This window comes from Meleagris gallopavo, chromosome 1 (genome assembly GCF_905368555.1).
Source record: "Meleagris gallopavo chromosome 1, MGAL_WU_HG_1.1, whole genome shotgun sequence".
NCBI lineage: Eukaryota > Metazoa > Chordata > Aves > Galliformes > Phasianidae > Meleagris > Meleagris gallopavo.
The window spans coordinates 168665222-168687580 of record NC_139404.1 but is presented as its reverse complement, the minus strand read 5'-3'; the positions used below and the strand labels follow the sequence as shown (position 1 = coordinate 168687580).

At 37.3% G+C, this 22359-nt stretch overlaps 1 protein-coding gene across 1 annotated transcript in view; it reads left to right on the top strand.

The window, feature by feature from the left end:
• COG6 (component of oligomeric golgi complex 6) overlaps positions 1–19819 on the top strand; it is a 50002-nt gene extending 30183 nt beyond the window's left edge. The window contains exons 14-19 of the mRNA XM_010728760.4: positions 6686–6817; positions 7321–7488; positions 9528–9635; positions 11076–11129; positions 13864–13943; positions 17919–19819. Coding sequence (XP_010727062.2) covers positions 6686–6817; positions 7321–7488; positions 9528–9635; positions 11076–11129; positions 13864–13943; positions 17919–18066 — 690 coding nt within the window. The 3' untranslated portion in view covers positions 18067–19819. The remainder of the gene's footprint in view (positions 1–6685; positions 6818–7320; positions 7489–9527; positions 9636–11075; positions 11130–13863; positions 13944–17918) is intronic.
• Positions 19820–22359: the final 2540 nt, after the last annotated feature.

Sequence of the window (22359 nt, the reverse complement as noted above, 5' to 3'; positions counted from 1 at the left end):
ATGGCTAGAAATAGCGTTATTACCCACATTTGTTTACAGAGCAGCAGTGCAGTTTACACAGTTGTAAAATCTATGACAAACAGAAAAATTAATTGTGAAATTTCCCTTAGCGCAGTAAAGCAGGGTCAGCTAATTGAGCTAGATAATTTGTATTGAAGCATCATCAGATCAGTAATTAATTACTCATGTGAATAATGCCTTTTTTGAAGTTATGCAGTAAATCCCGGAATGGCAAACTGAGTAAAAGGAAAACTTGACCTTTTCTGTCTTCTATAAAAACCACAAGCATTGTTGCTGCTAGAAGCAGAATATACTTTTATTAACTAGACAACTGTACCAAAGCCAGCTTTGCTTCCCTGGTATCTTTTCTTCTGCTGCTGTTTGCTTTGAACTTCACTTCCGTGAACTTCTCATTGTTCAGTATCTGAAACAGTTCTTGTTAAGCTCACCTTGCTGTATTCATAGCCAATTGCAATTAAGTTTCAGCTTTCTGGGGTCTGAGCAAAGTAAAAGCAAACTGTTAGGCTGCACGTGTAGTGACTGTGGGATGGTATTGTAATCCTCTTGAACTTCATAGAATCATTAGGGTTGGAAAGGACCACTATGATCATATAGCCCAACCATCAACCCATTGTCCAACTGTTGATCCATCATGTCAATCCATTTGTTGTGTTGGCAGGGATTTAGTTCCCCTTCCCTCAGCTTCCAGTCTGGATGTGGTTGGCTGTGGACACTGCTGTTGTTTTATAAAGGAGTCAACTTTGGGTTTCATGACTTTAAATGATGGTGATTGTACTGCTACCTTCAATGGCACTTCAGTGCAAGTCATTCAGAATAATGAATAGGCATACCAGCCTACCGTGTGATGTAAGAAGTACTGTTTTTTCTCATAAACACAATTTCAGATTTTATTTACAAAATGACAATTTCACATAGCATATATACACTCAAAAAGTCTGTCCTCAGGATATGATGGAGGCCAAAGACTTGGAGACTCAGAAGTTGATTCGATGTACAAGTAACAAAAGCATCTGCAATTATTTATGAATCTGTGCTTCAGGAGTTAAAAACTAGATAATTATACACATGAGAAGAATTCTTTCTTGTAACAGAGTTTGGGGCAGTCCTGTGAATCACCTTATGTTATTTTCCTTTGTGAGTGGACTTCTGGATTGATAGGATAATGTCCTATCTCTTTGTGTCTAAAAATAGTTTTCCTTCCCCAAAAACAAAAGTAGGCTGAATAACATCCAGAGAAACATTTGTTTTTATGAGATAAAGACCATACTGTGGCATAAATTTAATTCTCCTGTTACTTCATTTAGTCGTTCATTTAAATACACAGCCAGCTTTCATGCCTTTTCATATGTCTCCAATGTTTTTACCTGTTAAGGAAACTTTGAGTTGCTTTTTGTCATCCAGGTCTTTTTTTATTAATGTGTATTTAGGCCACAATTGTGCGTAAGTAAAAGTCTCTTCATAGTCCAACATTTTTACCAGATTTTTGCTATGTATCCAGTGCAGCTGTTTCCAGAACTTTTATTTTTTTTAGTTTAAGATTAAAGTACTGAAAAACAGACCTTTGTGCTTACGTATATGATTGCAAAGGCTTTGCTGCTGATGTGTTATACACAAAAAGAATGCTCACTTGAAAATTAGTAAATAATTTTTCACTTACAGAGTCTGGAAAGTATATATTTTTTTCACAAGTCTGATTTAAAGAATATCAGCTGTCCATTATTTTGATTAAATCACCATTTTGATGAGAGTATTCCCTCAGTATCATCAGTTGTTACTAATAACTTAGAAATAATAAGCAAAAGTTTTGAATAGAGATCAGTTCTTCAATATGTATTTCATTTAGAGAGAATGTCAGTGTTTTTGTATTTACTGTTCATAGCTACTGAATTCCACAAGATTTAGTCATCATTACTGGTGAATTTGTTGCTTGAGGAGTTTCTTCAGCCCTGTGCAAATTCTATTGTGCTGTAGCGTGGGGACAACTGTCTAGATTAAACTGATGTGTTATTGTGTCTTGCTGTGGTATGTTTTTCTAGAATCTACAGCTTTATAGTTGATAGACAAGGGTAGTATTTAAGCAAAACTTGTTTTTAAATAGGAATGTGCGCAGACTTCTGAGACAAAGCAGGTTTTACTTTGTAGACAAAGCAGGTTTCATAAAGCATGCTAACTCCTCAAGACCCTTTCCTTTGAAGGACAGGACAGAGATGTGTTTCTCTCCTCATTACCACAGAAAAACTAATTCCCTGGCTTATTGATTATGCTAGGAATAAAACTACCTTCAAACTGCCTGGCGTTTTGTTTTTGAAGCACGGTGGGAAACTGAGATTTCAGGCTGTTCTTTATAGGAGAAGAAAGCAGCTTCCAGTACGTCTGTTTTTAAGAAAGAATCCCATATTGCATAAGTATTTCCGCAGGCACAAAGCTATATGGAATCTTAAAGGCAGTCTTAGATCAGAATTCTTCCTCTTTGGTTGTCAAATTGTCATTGTAGATGATACAAGGAAATCCCTAGTTACTTCAGAGTTCCTACTGACTTCCTCAGAAGCATTTTCCTATGAACATTTTTTTAATTACATCAGAAAACCTCAAGCATTCTGGTTATAATCTGAAAATAACGTAGTCAGCAGTTCTCACAACTTTACATGCTTCGTTCTGATAATCTCTTTTTATCACGTTTTCATTCACACTTCTCAGGTGGCTCCTTAGGATCTGAAGTCTACACAATAAATACAATAAATACATTCATCACACTGCCTGAACGTAAGTTCATTTTTATCAAAAGAAAGGCAGAACATGAGGAAGTCTCTTTGGCTTCTATATTTCTTGAAAGCTGTTCTAAAGCTTGGTGACAGTCCTTCCAAAGGTACTTAGTTTTTGAGGTTTAAATTAACACTCACAGCTTTGAGATTCTCAGGTTGTCATAGAGTTCAATGCTGGTGTCATACAGAGGCTGTGCATCACCAGCTCTGTCACACTGAAAGTTCAGTGCACCAGCTTTTATTACAAACACTGCATCTCCCTTGCATTGTTTTATGGGCTTTTATCTTTCAGAAGCAGTGTTGGGCAGTCTTTCCTGTGCTTTCTAGCTCTGGTAACAGGCAGTCTTTCCTGTGCTTTCTAGCTCTGGTAGCAAAGTGGGTAGTTTCTGGCTTAGAACACCTTCCTCGTTCAAGCAGAATGGGGTTTGGCCTGTATTAGTGTCCCTGATTTGAAAATCTTGTTGGTATTTGCTCCTTCAACTGATAAACACTGATAAACCGAATGCCTAGTAATTTAGAGTTCTTTTTGTGTTACTCACTGTCTGGATCTAATTAAAAACAATCTGGTGCAGATTACCATTTTACAGATGATGATAAATCCAGGAGAAAATACTAAATCAGAACTATCAGACAACAGAAACTATTCCAGAGAAACTGGACACAAAGCTCAAAGCACCTTCTGCACTGGAGTAGATGGACTGTCAACTCATGTTGAGAGAATTGGTATTTAGAATCGTGAGTCTACTGGTGAGGCATTTTAATCAACCCATTGCACCAGCATATTTTATTAGAGCAGCTAATTGTAAGGGAATCTTCAAGCACATCTGTCCTTACTATCTCATTTTGGTAATACTCCAGAACAATTATTAAATGAAGGAATAATTTAAAACACAGAAGTGAGTAGAATGAAAGGTATCACAAGAATACTAAAGTGAGCTAACCTGTTGGATGCTATCTGAGGAAGGAGACGATTAGTAGAGTAGCCAGAGGAATTTGTGTTACTCAATGCTCTTCTTTTTATACTAGATGTATGCAAATTAAATGTAATGTTTCCATAATCTGTTAAGTTTGTCAGTAGAAAAGATATTAAAGCATTGCAGGGGAATAACTGTGACCTTCTCCTTCATAATTTGGTTCCCATCAGAATAAAACCTCTTAGATTTCTGGGAAACCAGCTGTGAGACAGTTGATATGAGATGCTGTTGTTTAACTCTTGTAAAGATTATTTCATTTTCTAGAATGAAGCATCTGTCTTCAGTGCTACGTCTGCCTTCTTTCCAATGAGGTTTTTTAAAGTCAAATTTAAAAGCCAAGTAGGCCCTTCAGAAAGCCACCAACATTTTGTTTGTTTGTCTGTCTGAGCAGTGCTTTCTTTAAAATTACTGCCTTGTTTTGTTTAACACTATTGTCAGTCCACAACTTTTTATGCTAAACCTATTTTAGGAGAATAGGTTTCTGTTTTATGTGTTAGAGTTTACAAAATGAGAATTATTTTCTTTGTCTGGGTGAACAGCTGACTGGGTTAGTTTTGGTGTGACTGAACTGCTAAGGTAGAACTGATGAGATTCTTGATGTTGTTAGAGTACATTTTAATACTGTTGAACTGGCTACTACTGAATTCTTTGAGAATTTTTTAGGTAGCGCCTGTCTGGCTTGTGTGTGAACCAATTGCTTCATAGGCAGAAGTCAGCAAAGCTCTTTCCCTGGAAATAGCATTATTTCTAATAAGTTTTATAAAACATTTAGGACATCACTTTTTAAATTTAAATTAGAATAGCAGCTTAGCTTTGCGATCTAACGTCCATGACTATGTTAAAATTTTCTTTTTTAATTCTGAAAAAAAAAACTAAACCCAACTTATATTCATGCAAAAATTTAGAATGAATATAGCAGTGCACTAGTTTTCCCTGAACTTATAAATAATTCTACCTCTGAAGTAGTCAGGAATTTAAGCTAGCTCAAATAGAATTTAAAGATCTTAACCTCTTTTCTTGTAATGTTTTCTTCCCCAGTAATGTTGTCCACTATCTTCTAGATGGGAACAAGGAACTTCAAAAGAACAGGTTAAATGAAAGTTGAAGCTAATTTAGAGGCTTCTGGCCATCATCTACTTGAAGAGACAAAAATTCTGTAATTGTGTAAAGAAGCCTGAAATTATCATTGCCATGATCTGTATCTGTGTTGGAAGTGAAAGCCCTATCAGACTCTAGTCTCAAATTAATGACAAAATATCCCTGAACACGGTCCGTTTCAGGTCTGAGAACAGTGTGTTCAGGGCACAATCAATACCCCTAATATAACAAGGATAAACAAGAAGAAAGTCACTCACTGCTGTAAATTTCAGTAGACTTTGCTACTAATCAGCACCAAGTAGTAAGTGCTTCTTCCTGAATTGCTGTTACTTCATTGCTAGGAGGATATCTGTTTAAAATTTTCAACTGTTTATGCTGAGCAACAACTGTTCCTTGAATTGACTATATTATCTCTTGGAAAAATGAGTGCAGAGAAACACTTCATGTTCAGAAGGATCCAAAAGAGTTCTTGTTTGATCTGCTTTAGCAACAGATACGGAGCATGTTGGCTGTGCCTAGGGGGACCATCCAGAGCTACCTTCTTACCATTCTTACTGGGCAGAAGTCTTAAGAGATTTGGAGATACTGCCTGTTTCTTCTGCACCTACACACCTTGAGTGAGACACGGAAACTAGTCCCAGATGAAGCCAAACTTAATTTTCCCCTTGTCTTTCTGGAAGGTGATTATGCTGTCAGGTGTTCACTTGCTCAGCGTTCTTGGGGTCTTCTTACTACTGTGTAATCTAGACAGACTTGTGCTTCCCTTTGAATAGGCAGGAGACAGGAAAGAGGGAGAAGAGGTTTTGTCAGAAGGAAATGAGGACAGCAGCCTGGGTTGTAGTGAGTAGCGACCTGGAGGCAGCAAGAAGCTAATTTGAACCATCATTGCAGACAGAAGGTCCGGCTATGTCCCTAGTGGAGTTTGAGGGTTGTGACTGGGAAAAAAAAATATGTTAGGTTTTATGTAATGTAAATGTTTTATGAATGATACAGTTGGTATTTACCTGTTAAAGTACTTGAGCTTGTGTTAAAAATGTTGTAGAATTTTAATCTATTTCATGTTCTCCAACTCTTCATATAATCTTCCTCAGAAAGTGTGTTCTTTATGGTTTTTGAATATCTGTGATTCTCATATCTCTCTTATCTTTGAGATAGTGTGAGCACTGGATTGCAGCCCTATCTTTGCAATTTATACAGGTGTACTTGAGCTTACGTGCAGATCATTTGTATACTGATAATTTAAGTACAAACTTGGTAGGTATTAAGACTGTTGCATCTATGTCTACTGCTGCTTATTGCAGTTCTCATACCAGCCCTTTGGTATGATAGGGATAGGCAGCCTTATCACAGCCTTATCAAGGAGATGATTCAGCTGTTGCAATATGGCCCCAGAGCTCTGCTAGTGCTAGATTTTGAAGCCTTTACAAGAAGCCTTAATCAGAGTAAACTCAGTGATGCTAGCAGTGTGACTGTTCTCTACTACCTAATCTAGCAAATATATATATGTGTATACATTTTACCACCAGAAACTGTAGCATTTGAGTTTCTCTAGATTGTTAGGTTGTAAAATAGGCATACTTTGAATGAGGGGAGAAATTTAGTTTTGCTTGTTTGTTACCAAACGGATGATTATTCTGAAAGTTCTAGACAGTTATTATCTGAAATGTGCTAGATTTTTCCAGGGTCAAATTAAAGTTCTTCTCTGCATGGCTACATGTAATTTTGCTGTTAGGTGGTTGCGTTTGTGCCACCGGGTTTGATTAAGTTTGCTGTAAATGGCATTTATTTACAAAACAAACAAACAAAAAACCAGATCATCTTGTTCTTTAGGTTGAACTCCCACCTCCTGATCTCGGCCCAAGCTCTGCACTAAATCAGACACTTAATTTGCTACGAGAGGTTCTGGCATCTCACGACTCATCCGTTGTTCCACTGGATGCCCGTCAGGCTGACTTCGTGCAGGTACAAGGGAGCTTTGAGAGAAGGGAGGGAAAGAAAGTAAATTTAGGTTTGTCTTGGTCCATTAATCTTCTGGTCCCATTTTGGAGCCTTCTTCCAAACTCAAGTTTTCAATGTGAATACCATGGTGACTAACTAAGTGGATAATTACAGTACAGTATGGAGTGCTACTCTTAGCACAGTGTCTACATTCTGTTATCCAATTACTACTCCATTAAGTAAATACTCCATCAAGATTGCACAATTGCCAATTATCTATTCTGGGTTATTCCTCCTCCTACTAGATTAGAATCTGTTCTCAGGTTTTTGTATTTTTGCCATCACTATGGTAGCTGATCACCTACTGACAAATCCAGTAGAAAACTGCTTTCACAGTTGGAAACTCTCATTTTTCTTTGTTCTGCTATGGAGAATAAATACATGAGAGAGACAGAAAGAGCTTAGAAGCCTCATGTGACATGATTTCCTTCCTCTCCTCCTTCTTTTCTTTGTGTTTTCTATTTTAGGTTCTGTCTTGTGTGCTAGATCCATTGTTACAGATGTGTACTGTGTCTGCTAGTAATTTGGGCACAGCTGACATGGCAACCTTCATGGTAAATTCACTTTATATGATGAAGACTACTTTGGCTCTCTTTGAATTCACTGACAAACGTCTGGAAATGTTACAGTTTCAGGTGAGCATTACTAGCCCAGCTGAAAATAAACTTACTACTGTTTTTCTTTTGTTTTGCAGACTGTAAGTTGTGATCTGAACATATTTGTCTTTGATAATGTTTATTTTGGATCAATTGTAAATCAAGGAAATGGGATAAGTGGAGCTCTTTTTATAAGCCAATAAAAAGTATCAGAACTGATGATGGTACACAGCATCCTTTATTTCAAACATGCAAAAAAAATTAGGAAAATTTTATTTTAGTGGCGGATAAACCCATATCAATGAAAATTTTCATTTTCTGAGTCATTCTCATTATTCTATTTCACTTGCAAACTGTGTGAATTGAAGCAAATAGAATTTGAAAGCTGAGTGAAACAGCTGGCTGTGTTCTATCCTATGGGGTGTTAGTACACTATACCTGAGGTCATTACTTCACTGCTTCTTTTTACCTTTCCGTTCTCATTTGTTAGGTTTCACCTAATGTGGCAGGTTAGTAGTTCATATTTGGTAGCATTTCAAAATGGAAATGTAGTTTATAAAGCATTCACTTGGAAAAAAAAACGTAGGCATTGCCCATTTATAGTTTTGCTACGTAATAATCTCTGCAGTACCTCTCAGGAGAGTTTTTGGAGCTTGAAGACTTTGGGGGGGAAAAAAAGTCTCAACTTCTTATTTGAAAGCATCAGTAAAGTTTGGCTGTGAGCCATTTCTCCCTTTCTACTCCTAATTTGAATTTCTAGCACCTTTTAGCTGGGAAACAAACAGAAAACCTCACCAAACTGGGGCATTTTGAACTTCCATTATCAGAGCTTCTTGTTCACAGTAAATGTTGCAATTGATTTATTCTTAAAATAAGCAGTAGAACTGAAGGTTATGCATTTAATACCAATTGCTTTCTTCAAGTGTTCTATGAATACAGAAATAGATTGGAAAAAAACTTTAAGATTACACGTAAGTAGATTATCAAAGTGAAGGTAGAATGGCATATTAAGTAAGAAACATTTTTCATAGGGAAAGAAAAAGGAACTCCTGAAGACAGTTAAATCTCCAAATTGAAATATTGAGATTTCCCCCCTGATTTGTAAAAAGTGCATTTTTCTAAACAATTTTAGAAAGTAAAATGCTTTTAAATATCATTATGTTTTACCAGAGTTTGATATATTATGAATTTTAGATTTTTCTTAAGATTAGAAGAGAAATAAATATGGGACAGTGATCTTAAAATTGTTTAATCACAGATCTTCCCAAATTACTCAAAGGTGATTGCTTTAGCTGTGACTGGATTTATTGGTTATTCAGTCAACTTTTTTTTTTTTTTTTTTTTTTTTTTTTTTTTTTTTTTTTTAAACACATGGCTATCAGTACTGAATTTGGAAGCCTTACTGATTTGGGGGAAATGGTTTCAAGCTCAAAGTAGAGTAGTCTTTGGTTAGATGTAAGGAAAAGTCTTTTACATTGAGGGTGGTGAGGCAGTGGGACAGGTTGCCCAGAAATGTGGTTGATGCCCTGTCCTTGAAGACTTTCAAGGCGAGGTTGGATCAGGCTTTGAGCATCCTGAAGTAGCTGTGTTGTCCCTGTTCGTTGCAGGGGAGTTGGGCTAGATGGCCTTTAAATGTCCCTTCCAAATCTAAGGATTCTATGATCCTATTCTATATTTTAGTTTCAATTTTATTTTTCCTTTGAGAGACTGTCATTTTTTGAGTGTTGTTTGTTATAAAGCTGCCACCCTGTTGTCAATATTTTTGATAAGTTTTGATATTTTCAATAAGCTGAATGGTTTTTATCACATATTTTCAAAGAACTTTTTTATTTTTAGTGCTGTTGAATTTATGAATACAGAAAAGTTTGGTTCTGTACAGAAGAGCCAATAAATTTTTTACTGTTTCCTCATAATATAGGAGATGTAAATGGATACAGTAATTATGCTGTATGTTTGTGTTTTTCCCTTGTTTATTAATCATATTCATTTTTCTTATTTGTGTTTCTAGACACACAAGAGTTAGTTTTATTTTATATTCTCATGCATATTTTCTAACTATCTTATGCTTAAAATTTCAGATTGAAGCTCATTTAGATACACTCATAAATGAACAAGCTTCTTATGTCCTAACTAGAGCTGGTCTAAGTTACATATATAACTCTGTGCAGCAACACAAACCAGAACAGGTAAGGTAATGTACTGGTTTTATTGAGAAGGTATTGTGTACCTGCCAACCAGAAGAACTTTGGCATTGTTAGTTTTGTAAATGAAGTATTGTGTAAAAGCAAAAGTTCTTTTGGTTTTTCATACAGTGCCAGGGCTGTTAGACTGAGGTACCTTGCAAGTGCACATTTTCCTCGTGCTCTGTTAAGCAAGCCTAGTAGGTTTGGGATGCATCATTCCTTCTGGCTTAACTGTGCAGGTATGTTCTCAGAATAACTGTATAGGTAGTATAATAACCCTCTGAAGTTGTTAGAGTGCAGCTGGCTCTAAAACACAAGTAGTGAGTTTGTATACCCCTTCCACAGTATGTAGGATGTATTTGGACCTACTGTGTGTGTAACATTCACTTTTTTTTTTCCCACTGTGATATTCATTTCCAGAGTAGATACCTTGCATGCATTAGACAATTACTGCTTTTTTTGATTCCATGAAAAAATGTTAGATGAGTATAATAGTAATTTTAGATGAGTTTAATAGTAGCTTTTTGGCTTTATTCACTGCTTTACCTGTTCTAGAACCAAGACGATCCAATTCTAAAAGTGAAAACATCAGATTCCTTAGAAAAAGTTGAAAACTGACACTTGGGGCTCATGTTCTTTGTTTCTTTTGAGCCATCATTCTTATCTGCTAGCTGTTATTACATCCCCTCTTCCCTTTACCTGTACCTGTGATCTTTCATGAAGGTGAAGAGCAGTGATTACAGGAGAAATTGGTACTGCGTTAGAGAGTTTCCTGTTCTTTGTCTAGGCAGTATTTTTATGTAAAGAGCCCAGACTTAGTAACTCAGTTTGATTTCCTATTCATAAGCTTATCTCCTCTTCTAAAACCAATTTGAAATAGACCACAGCAGATTGTTTAATGGAAAGTGGATAGAATTTCCAGTAGTAATTTTCTTTCATATCTGTCCACTGCCTGGCTGCAGGAGTGAGATTGTTACAGGATTCATTAGAGGGGTGAGACAGCATGTATGCACTGTAATGCCATGTAAACAGAAGGGTAACTGGGGAGCAGAGCTGAATTCATCGTGGTCCAGGAACAGATGAAGAGGTGGAGATTGTCCTCTGTGATCCTGGGATGCTAAGGCTGTTTGGATGGCTGCCAGTTGAGTTTTTATCCCAGACTTTGTAGAAGACTTTTTTCAGGTTTTGTCTCTAGTGGTGAAAAGAGGAGAAAAGAACTTGAGGATATATGAAGAAGACAGTATTCCAAATTTTTAATTCAAGGGAGTGGTGGAATACAAATGAACTGTTACTGCATTTCCAGCACTGGTGTGGTGATTCAGTTTCCAAACATGTAATATCCTGTAGCAGGACCAAGTAACAATTTAATATGATCAGATTGTAGAGTTTATTATTTCTTGTCTTTTTCCAAATGCTAGAGTGACTTCTTCTTTTTCCCCTTAGGGTCCTCTTTCAAATTTGCCAAGCTTGGATTCCATGTCCCTGAAGGCAGCAATGGTAAGCATTTTCCAATTTCATTTTGTGGTAGTGTTGCTGTGACCTGGGAAAGAATTCTGTTAATGTGTGAGATGTAGTAGATATTCATCTCACCAGTTATGCTCTTTAAGAATAGCTGACTTGCATGTCTGGGAATATTTTCTTCATTTGTAGTAATTTGACCACTTGAAGTAATAAATTCATAAATTATTTATGAACTAGTAGTAATAGAATATTAGTTTGTAAGTCTTGAGAAGCAGAATTTTACTTATAATAATGTTATCCCATGAGTCATCTTAAATTGCTAAAAGCAAATACTTAGCTCTAATTAGTTTTAATCACCAGAATTTATTTTTTGCTAGAACGCTTTGAAATATGGGTTCTGCTATCATTTATAATTTTAGTCCTAGGGCTTTGATTTTATGCAAATAGTTCAACTAAACTCAGAAGTTAAGTGCTGGGTGTATGCCACAGTTGTTTCTCTTTATATTTGTTATATATAGTTACATATATATTTTTAAGCTGGAAGCTGCATTATATTTTAAAACAGATTATCAGCTGATTCTTTTTCTTTGTGTATGTGAAGGCTATTTTGCATAGAGATTGCAATATCACAGTTCAGTAGGCAATAACATATGATGTGTCACTCTTCTTGCTTAGCCAAGTTTAGCTTTATTCTGAAAGTTTAATCGTAAATAAGGCTTACTCATCCAGCAGTGCACGCACACCCCACAGAAAACATCCCCATGTAAATCTTGAGATCACACGGGCTTGAATTTGTTGGAAGGGAAAGGCTCTGTCTTTTTTGATTCAGGAAATGGGTCATTTTAAGAATGTTGAATCCCTCCTAGTGGTGTCAGTATAGCCTATTTTCCACCATTCCAGTTCTAAACCAGTGAATCCCAAGCTGCTTGGAAGAGCAGAGCTCTGGCACAGAGCACTCAGTGGTTTTAGGATAAGGGGTAATGGTTTTAAATTGAAGGAGGGAAGATTCAGGTTGGATGTAAGGGGAAGTTCTTTACTATGAGAGTGGTGAGTTGCTGGAACAGGTTGTGGATGCCCCGTCCCTGAGGTGTTCAAGGCCAGGTTGGATGGGGCCCTGGGCAGCCTGGTTTAGTATTAAATGGGAAGGTTGGTGGCCCCACATGTGACGGGTGTTGGAGCTTGATAATCCTTGAGGTCCCTTCCAACTCAGGCTATTCTGTAATTCTGTGGTTTACTCAGATCAGCATGCATTCTTATCATGCATTATTGTATATTATTTATACATTTTGCATTTAAAATATCTTTTTCTTATCATAGTCTTGTAGACCTGCAAGAAATTTAAAGACTGTGGCTTGGGGACCATGTTTTTAAACTGAATCTGTGTTAATGATTAATGGTTGTAAATAATAATTTTACTTGAAAAGTTAGAAAGTGATCCAAGTCTTTTTTTCTTCGTACCTTTTTTTATAACGTATGTTTGCTCGAACACTCTTGAACCCATTGTGCTGAAATGAAGCCCACATAAATCTCATCAGACACTGTAGTCTGTCTGCTTCGTAGGACTTAAACCATAAGGGAGTGAGAGTACATGGAGGTAGATTCACTGCCTCTCAACTTGAAATCTTTCCAGGTCACAGACTTTCAAGCTGCTCATATGTGCTTACTAATGCTGTTCTAATGAAGTCCATACCTCTATCAAGTGTATCTCCCCTAAATTCCCAGCCTTGGCAAATAACCCTGTGAGAACTGACCTACTTCATTAGTTGTTTATGTCCATCTTCTGTGTATTTAAATGACAGTGGGCATGGGTTTTAGGATTTAGGAGCTTGAGAAGATTACTCGCATGTTTCAGAAGACTGCTGTTACTAGATAAAGTTGCTTAGGGCCTTACCTGAGGTACTAGCTCCAAGGGTGGAGGTACTGCAGCTTCCCCTGGTTATTTCGTGGTAACTTGATAATAAACGCTGCTGGTGAGAATCTTCCAAATAATATTTAATCATCTAATCAGTTTTCCTTATTGCTTGGAAGAACAGAAGAACATGTCCATTATCTCTCGTGAGTTCACCTCTGAGACCTACCACCATCTTCCCTACAATTACACAGTAAATATTTGAAGGCAGCAGTAACACTCTTACTTAGTTCTTTCTTCTCCAAAGAAATAAAATCAAAGTACTTTACATTATTTTTCACTGTATTACGAGGGGGAGAAGTAAACCTAGAAGGAGTTAGTGGAACCTCAAGTAGGTCTCTTGGTCTTGTTTCTCCCAGCTTAACTGCTAATTAGGTTATTAAGCAGCAGCTTCTTGGGAAAAATAAAAAAAAAATAATTAAACAAAAAACCCATGTTGTAACTTGGACAGACTAGATTTCTTTCTAGTCTTTACAGTGCTTCCTCTGCACTGAATAGGGTAGGCTTAATCTTCAGTGGTGCATACATGCACTGTCTGCATGGAAAACTTGCATAGATATGGAAACTACATTCTCATTTTTCACCCTTCCACCCATACAACTCAAGAGTCAGAAACTTGAAATTGTGGTAACAGAGGTGCTGAGATTTGATGCTGTTGTAGACTATTAAGCTCTGCCTTAAATATCTGTATGTTATGTTAGCTTCTATCTTAAGTGTATATAAAAAAAAAAATAATGACAATCATATCAAGTAAGAAGATGCCTCTTTATTGTAGTCACTTTTCAGAGATCTGTGTTTTTATCTGTCTTCACATAACGAGTTATTTCTGTGTTGATCTCACATTCTTTTTCCCACCCCTAGGCTCAGTTTGATCGCTATCTATCTGCTCCAGATAGTCTGTTGATGTCCCAGCTGAATTTCCTTCTGAGTGCCACTGTGAAGTAAGTATCTTAACTTTGAATTTATGTTATGCCTGTATAGTACTCAGGAAGATGAATTTGATTAGGTTTTTGTGGATCACGATATGAATTCAGGTTATCAGCTGCAATCACATTTGCATTGTACTTCAGGTCAATTTTGCTTTGACTCACCACTTTTTGAAAAACAGGAATAAGTAATTTTGTAAATTTCTGAAGTACTCACTCTTCATTTAACAGACGCCATCAAAATGAATTACACTCATCTGTTTTAAACATGTTATGCTATGTTGGCTTTTTTTTTTGTCGTTTTAGTTGTAAATTGTTTTAGAACTATTTTGTAAGCATTCTGAAGGCAAATGAAATATTTAATTCTCTGCTCAAGATTTCTTTTACCCCCACTGCTCCATTAAGACTAAAATAATCAAAAGTGTTGTCTTTTACTATGGAGTATTGACATTTTGTGCTATTGGATATTGCTCTGAGATGACTTTTACATAGCTTTTTTTTGTTAGTGATTCTTTTTTCCTTTGAAGTGTAGAAGTGAGGAGTTTGTAATTTATCTCTTCTCTTGTTTCATGAATATATTATATGACAAATAAGGGCCAACTGAACCCTAAGGCTAGGGAAAATGCCACGAATTTCTTTCCAATTAAATTCAAACCAGATGAAGACATTTTGTAGTACTTTAATTCAGAGAATGATATGCTGCACTGATCAAAAATTTTTCTTGACATTATTTTTCATGTTTTTGTCAAGAATGCACATTACAAGAAGATATGAGAAATTATGACTGGCACATCACGTTTTGAGTTAATACTCTAACATTTGGATTCTCATTACAGCTGCCTGTCCTCCAAATGAGTCTATATTACAACATCTTAAAAAGACAGGCTGAGGGAACTGGGCTTGTTCAGCTAGGAGAAAAGAAGGATGTAGGGTGACCTCACTGCAGCCTTCCAGTACCTATAGGGAGGGAAGTCAATTCTTTACAAGGGTAGATAATAGCAAGACAAGGAGAAATGGTTTAAAGTTGGAAGGGGGGATGATTTAGGTTGGATGTCAGGGGGAAGTTCTTAACAGAGAGAGTGGGAAGGTGCTGGAACAGGCTGCCCAGAGAGGTTGTGGATGCCCTGTCCCTGGAAGTGTTCAAAACCAGCCTGGTCTAGTATTAAATGGGGAAGTTGGTGGCCTTGCATGCAGCAGGGAGGTTGGAGCTTGATGATCCTTGAGGTCCCTTTCAACCCAGGCCGTTCTATGATTCTGTGATCAGGATACAGCAAGGGAAAAACATTTATTGCTGGGAATTTATTGCTCAAGTTCTTCTCACTCAGAGACTTTCAGTTTCACGCCATACACCTGCTGCATAGCTTGGCTTGGGGGATGTCGGTTCCTCTCAGCACTTTGTTGGGTCTCTCTGCTAGGGCCAGTGTTCCTGCAGTTCAACCAGCAGAGCTGGCTCTGTCTTATGAGCATAGGTCTACGCAGTACAGATCAAGTGAGGCATCTTGAGCAGCAGTGTAAAAGAAGCACTGAAACTTTGGCTTCTAGATGTCAAGCTATTAAGCCAATATTTTAGCTCTCAGTATATATTTTTTTAATGTAGGTATATTTTAAAATCATAATAACAGTAAATGAATTTTGAAAGCTTCAATTTTTCGCTACTAACACAAAAGTGATTTTTTTTCAAGGTAGACTTTATGCTACCATAAAGATGTAGGCACGCACTGAAATTGCCTTGACTTAATAATTTCTTTCTGTCAGATGAATCAAGATAAACTGGTCATGTATGCACTCTTAGCCTTGCTCCATTTATGAAATTTTTAAATCTCTCTGCACAATTTAAGTGAAATTTGTGTTATCTTGCAACAGTGGGCAGCAGAGAGGTGAGTGGGGAACCTCTGTGACGATGACTGTTATAGCTGCCACAGCTCAGCTGACAGAAAGGGGTTTATTAACCAACTGTAACTCAACATTGCAGTTTGGCTTCTGCACAGAATTGAAAATAAAAGCATTCAAAAGTACATATTTACATAGATGGTTGCCTGCAGAATCTTGTTCTTACTATTCAGGCTTTTTTTTTTTTCTGTACTAAATAAAGGTGCAAAATTCTGAAGTTTCTCAAAATTCAAGTGAAACATTTGACTGCTGCTATCATTTCAATGTTATCATTTTCAAGTTAGTTTTACAGACATTTGGTGTCAATACTGAAGACTTCTTCCTTGAAATCACATCATTGTGATTCTCTGTTCCAGTTGTTGAGCTGCAAAACTCCGATTATTTGATTCTCAAAAGCAGACCACATGCTTTTGATAAGGGACTAGTGCATTATATACTCAGTGGCAATATAATTTAAGCTTTATGACCATGAAGAGCATTCCCTCATTCCCTCAAAAAGAACATTTGCCAGCACATAATCTTGTCTTTCAAATTCCTTTGCTCATTTAGGAAAAGTTTTAAGGTATTTATTTCTGTGGATATCGGTCTTGTAAAGCTCTTTCCATTTGTGTTGGATCACAGGAACTGAATGCTGGCATTATTATTTTTAGAAAGCACTGCCATTTGTGTTGGTGATAAAATGGATCGTGTTGTTATGGCAACTGAAATCCTAATGTTACTGATTAATGACATTGACATTATTTGATGGAGAGACTCATTTCGTGCTGTTCAGCCCTTTGGAATATTTTAATAAACTTTTTCTTTTAATGTAATAGTATTTGGTGCTATGCAGTGAGTCCTATACAAATCCTTTGTGCAGTTCTTTCTGAAAAGGTGGTCACGTTACCGTAGCTGAGTGATCCTGAGCTGTGTTCTGAGACAGTTGTTTACCAGGAAACTCTGAATACTCTAAAAGAGCATTTCTAGATCTGCTTTTATAACAACAGTCTGTTTTTCAGGTATTCTAATAATCTAATAATTAGACAGTGGGCAGTGGTTGTTGAAAAACAAAATACTTCACATCAGCATAAAATGCAGTATATGTCTCACCTATTATCTCAATTTCCTTTTCTTATTTTTTCCTGAAAATGCAAAGTTCTACACACTCAGTATTCAAAATCCTTCCAGTTTGTCAGTCCACACTCACTGTGGTCAGAAGTGGTAAATTCAGCCCTGATTTTAGCGAGTGCCATCATATTCCTTTGCTGCCTATCAGTTACAACAGGGCTGGACCTGGGTTCAGGGTCCATTTCCTCCACATCTCCTGGTGTCCCGTTTGTATGAGTTTGACTGTGAAATAGTTGTAATTATGTTTTTGTTGGATAAAAATGCATATGTAACTGTAAGCACATTACCATGGTGATCAAAGCAAGCATTCAGTGGGCAATGTAAAATAAAAATATTTGTCTTCAAAAACCATCCAGCTTTCCTGTTAGTGTTTTAGCATGGAATCTTCGTGCATTGTTACTCATTCAGATCTGAAAAAATAACAGGATGCAGGCTTTATGGTATTGTTGGGAAAAGGCTGTAGTAATGCTAGATCTCTAACCACTATCACTTTCAGCTCTTCCTCTGACAAATTATGAAGTAGGTGCTGTGAAGATAAGGCAAACAGAATATATTGTGCTCATAGATAAAAACAGTGTGTCTGTTTACAAACGTCAGTGAGAAAGGCCAGGCTGGATGGGGCTGTGAGCAACCTGGTCTAGAGGGAGGTGTCCCAGCCTATAGCAGGGCGTTGGAACCAGATGATCTTAAAGGTCCCTTCCAACCCAAACCAGTCTATGATTCTATAATTTTTTTTCCTTCTACGGTTTCATTTCACGACTGCAGAAATAAAAAATGCAATTTCCTTGTTTATCAAAATCGTACACATGAGTTCATGTATGTACAGCGCAGACGGGAAAGCCTTCTTTTGTTGTAAAGCTTTTCAGTTGTTTTCATATTTGAAATAAAAGGCCTTTTTAATGTAACCGACACCGAATTCTAATGTATATTTTCAATGAATGTTGTTAAATCCCTACAATTTGCAAATTATGTGAATTTATTTTTATTTTTTAGAGAGCAGATAATAAAACAGTCGACAGAACTGGTCTGCAGAGCTTACAGTGAGTTATATGCAGCTGTGATGGATCCCTCAAATAAATATAAGGATCCAGAAACGATACTACACAGATCTCCTCACCAAGTTCAGGCACTTCTCTCATAGTCGTGCTTCACCCAGATTTATCAGAATCCATAGTACTGTCTGTTATTTGCATTGAATTATTTTTCTGTCTTGAATTTTGATGTGTAACTATATATTAAAATACGTAGGAATGCGGTTTTCTTTAATCTGCTTGGCAGAAGTGAAGTCTTTCCTGTGTCTTTGAAAACCTTCTGTAGGCCAGAAAATAGAATATAGATTAAAAATTATTTTAATGTATTCCTGTAATGGAAATGGACCTTGACAATATGCAATCTCTTCAAAAAGAGTAAAGGAGAAAGGTTTTTCCTTGCCTATACGTAATCCTTTCAACTAGATGTTGAATCAGTGTCACTTATGACCTCACCAATATTTTTATTTGTTCTTTTCTCTATTTTTTCACTCCTTTTCTCAGCCTATCATTAATATACACGGGGCCTCTTTAATTTTAATGCAGCTGATACGGTTTCAATGTCTCAAGTCTTTTATAGCTCATAAATCATTTTGCAATATTTGATGTGTTTTTTCAAAATCTGTTGATCAAATCTTTGAGGCAAAATTCCTGTTTTTTTTTTGAGGGGGGGAGGTTTGGTGTTTGTTTTTTTTTTGCATCCATTGTCTTGTGTTGTTATTCGGGTATTTTTTTGGTAGGAAAAAAAGAATATTTGAATTGCTTGTATGTACATAACCCGAAACTTCATGCTTTAAATTATTTTTCTAATTTTGTTTTACTAGAAGGGTTTTGTTTTAGTGAAATTGTTATGTAGGAGTCCTTATATCAGTTGAAACTTAAGGTTAGGACCAATAACTCTGTAGGTTAGGAAGATCATTTGCACAGGACTATGGCCGTTACTTATAGATAGGCATCAAGGGGGAGATAAGCACTCATTCATATTGAATCAGTTGTATATTTAAGATGGATGCTTTTAACAATGATAATATTTCCCATACAGAACACACACTTAGTGGCAGCCAAATTTAGTGTATGCTTGCAACAGAGCAGGAAACAGGAGAGCAGCAGCAATACATTTTAGTCTCTTGGAGAACTCATGGCATAGATCAGTGTGCTCAGAAATCAGCTTCAGTGCTAACACCACGCTGAAGTAATATCTCCTTTTCTTAATGGGCATAATTTGTTGGTATAATATAAAAAGATTGGAAAGAGTGTGCCCCTGGAGTTCTTGGATGAGGCGTAAATTCTTTTGTAAATGTGAATGTTGGATTTGATCTGTTTTAGAACTCCACATCTTTAAGAAAAAAAAAAAAAAGAAGAAATGTCTAGAAGCTTAGGAATGCTTTAATGGAAAATTATGCTCTTCTACTAGGCAAGGCATTTAAATTATTCAGGTTTTGCATTACTATAGTACATATTCAGAAGGCTGTTCATTGTTTAATAATATTAATATTGCTCAGTATGCCTGTAATTATTATCTAATAGGTGAAAATTACATCACTTGTCAAAAGGTTATAAATTAGCTTGTTAATAGATTAATATACTCATAAGAATGAACTTTTTCCTCAAATTAAACTTCACCTCAGTCTCCAGTAATCAGTTGGTAGTTTGCATGAGGAGTAGCAAGAAGATCCTTCCCATCTTTGAGTCCATGTAGAGACTTATCTCTGATTTTATCTTCTCTTAATACTAATGCAATAGCTATAAAAGTTGTAACTTATAAAAAATTAAGGTCAATCACTAATTTTGGTCTGTGCAATTAAAGTAAATGTCAGAGGGTCACAAATGAATAAATAAATCAATAAAAGGCATTTCATTTACTGACTTTGGTCTTCCGTGTTGTTATTTCCTCTGCTTGCCTTCCTAAAGCAGGAAGGAAAAGATTGTTCTATTTAGACCTGCCGTTCCTTGGCAGTTCTCATCCTTTCATTTTACAGATTCCCAGGATTTCCTCACCAGCACTGTGGTGCTTCAGTCCTCTAATTGCTCAGGTTGATGGATTGGCCCGTAAGTGTTGCATTGTGAAAGGGTGGGTGGCAGCACGGGGGCCATATATATTTATTGTAGACCAATTTATTGTAGATCTGGCTTGAGTATCCACAACGCATCTACTCTTGGTCCTTAAACACTTTATACAGAGGGAAGTATTTTCAAAGGGTGAGTCCATTAGCAGCATGCTTGGGAAAATGGTGCAAAAACACATTTGAAACTGGCTCCAGGAGGCAGTGCTCTCTGCATTCGATGTTCAGATGACCCAGTTCTGAGAGTAGGTGAGTAAAGGGCTTCTTTATGCATTGTTGCCTTATGGAAAGAGCACTTTTGTGGAAAGCAAGTAAGCTGAGTTCTGGGCCAAAGGAGTTTGGAATCTGCATCTCCCTCGTTCCTGGAGAGCACCCAAACCCTTCATTTGTGTAGCTCAAAATGGAGCAGCTCTGATTCTTCTCCTTTGAACGTAGCAGCAGAAATCAATGCAAGATATGGAAGACATAAGACAGAACAAGCAAAGAACAAGCACTTTGTGATACGTATGTGAGTATACTCCTGAAGAGCCTGAGGTCTAAATTTTCTGACAGTTGTTACTTAGGGACCTTATCTTTGGCCTCCAATTAGATGAGCCCCAGAAGCAGAATCGATACCCCAGGACTTTACCATCCACAGAATTAGCAAGCAACCAGCAAGCCACAGAGCTGAGTTGAACCCAAAGTTGTTCACCAGCACTTAGTGGCAGTGCCTCTGTGTTCAATCTTTCCAAAGCTTTTTCTCACTATCTCTATAAATATGCACATCACACTGAAAATAAAATACATTGTTTTAATCATAGCATGCATGCAGCAATCCGGCCAGAGTAATTTTTTTCTAATACAGGAAAAAGAGACATTTAAGGGAGTTTGGAAAGGTGATAATACATTTATTTTGTAACATCTGCATGCTTCTCCCTACTCTGAGTTTTACAACTCTAGCCCTGAATTTTGTCTGTTAATAGACTCTGCTGTAATTATTTTTATTAAAGTTTCTGAAATATGTCTTGGAGGAAAATACTTTCAGAGCCACTAAAGTTTTCCATTCACTTAAAAAAATTCTGGCTGCTCTTTAATCCCTTTGCTTGCCCTGCTGAGTCACTTTGCCATCAACCCAGGGGGTGGGGAGCTTAGAAAATGTTGAAAATGAAATGGAGGGGTTAGGCATATTTCCATGAGCACAACACACCCTTGAGAAGCAGCACAGACATGGGTGTGGGTTTGTTTGAAATCTGCTGCCACCTGCTTCTGAGGGAAAATGCAGAAAAGAGCCATTTGCTTGTGATGAGGGCACACATTCAAAGCACCAGGGTAGGGCTGGCTGCCCTAAATCAATGCAAGATTGATGTTGTGTTTGAATAGCTGGGAGAAAGGAACTGGCAGTAGGAGTGGACGGTGTGCTATGTAACTTAACTCCTTCACATGCTGGATTTACTTGCTAGAGGTTTTCAGAACCTCTCTCTCTCTACTTTACCCCATTTCATTGAGGCACTTCAGAAGCTAAACTGTAGGACGGTCCTACAACTGCTGTACCATTTCCAACCCTTGGTAATTTGGAGTAACATGAGGTCCTCTGAGGCATCCAGTGCTATACAAAGTAGTAGATGAGCTTGGAGCCAATTTGCTTCATGAATGTATTTAAGTTACACTCATTTATCATTTTTTTAAACTTGGATGATTTCCTGAAGGCCCTTCATAGGGCATCTTTCATAGAGGAAAGAGATCTTATGGCACTGATCTTTGTTCAGATTCCAAATGAAAGCCAAATATTTTCTGTGAAAAGGACATGTCCTCGTGCTTTGTGGCAGCGGGCTCTGAAATCCCCCAGAGATTTGGCTGCTGAATGGCTGCAGCTGGGTGGCCAGGATTCCTGGGGCACCCTGGGTTCTGTCTGCTGGTGGCAGAGCTGGGATCATGGGGGCAACAATACCACAGGTCTCCACCTACCCGCTGCAGGGTAGGAACTCAGCTTGGCTCATCAGAACCAAACTAATTCTTCAATAAGTTTAACTTCAACCATTCAATGCTTCGGTAGAGATGTTCACACTAGCCTGGGGTATGTGATTACCAAATGCTCAAGAAGTAGCTGTACCTCTCAAGCACAAAAGTCTTTTGATATCCCCGGTATTCATGGTCTTGTGTAAAGGGGCACTGATGTAGAGGTGGCGTATGGAGAAATGGACTGAAACCCAAGACATTGCTTCTGCCTTGGTCCTTGATCAATCACTCAGATCTTCACTAACCTCCAAAATCCTTTAACAATGCTATGGAAAGACGAAGTGCAAAATGAGGGCTGTACAAAGACAGGCTGAGGGAGCTGGGCTTGTTCAGCCTGGAGAAGAGAAG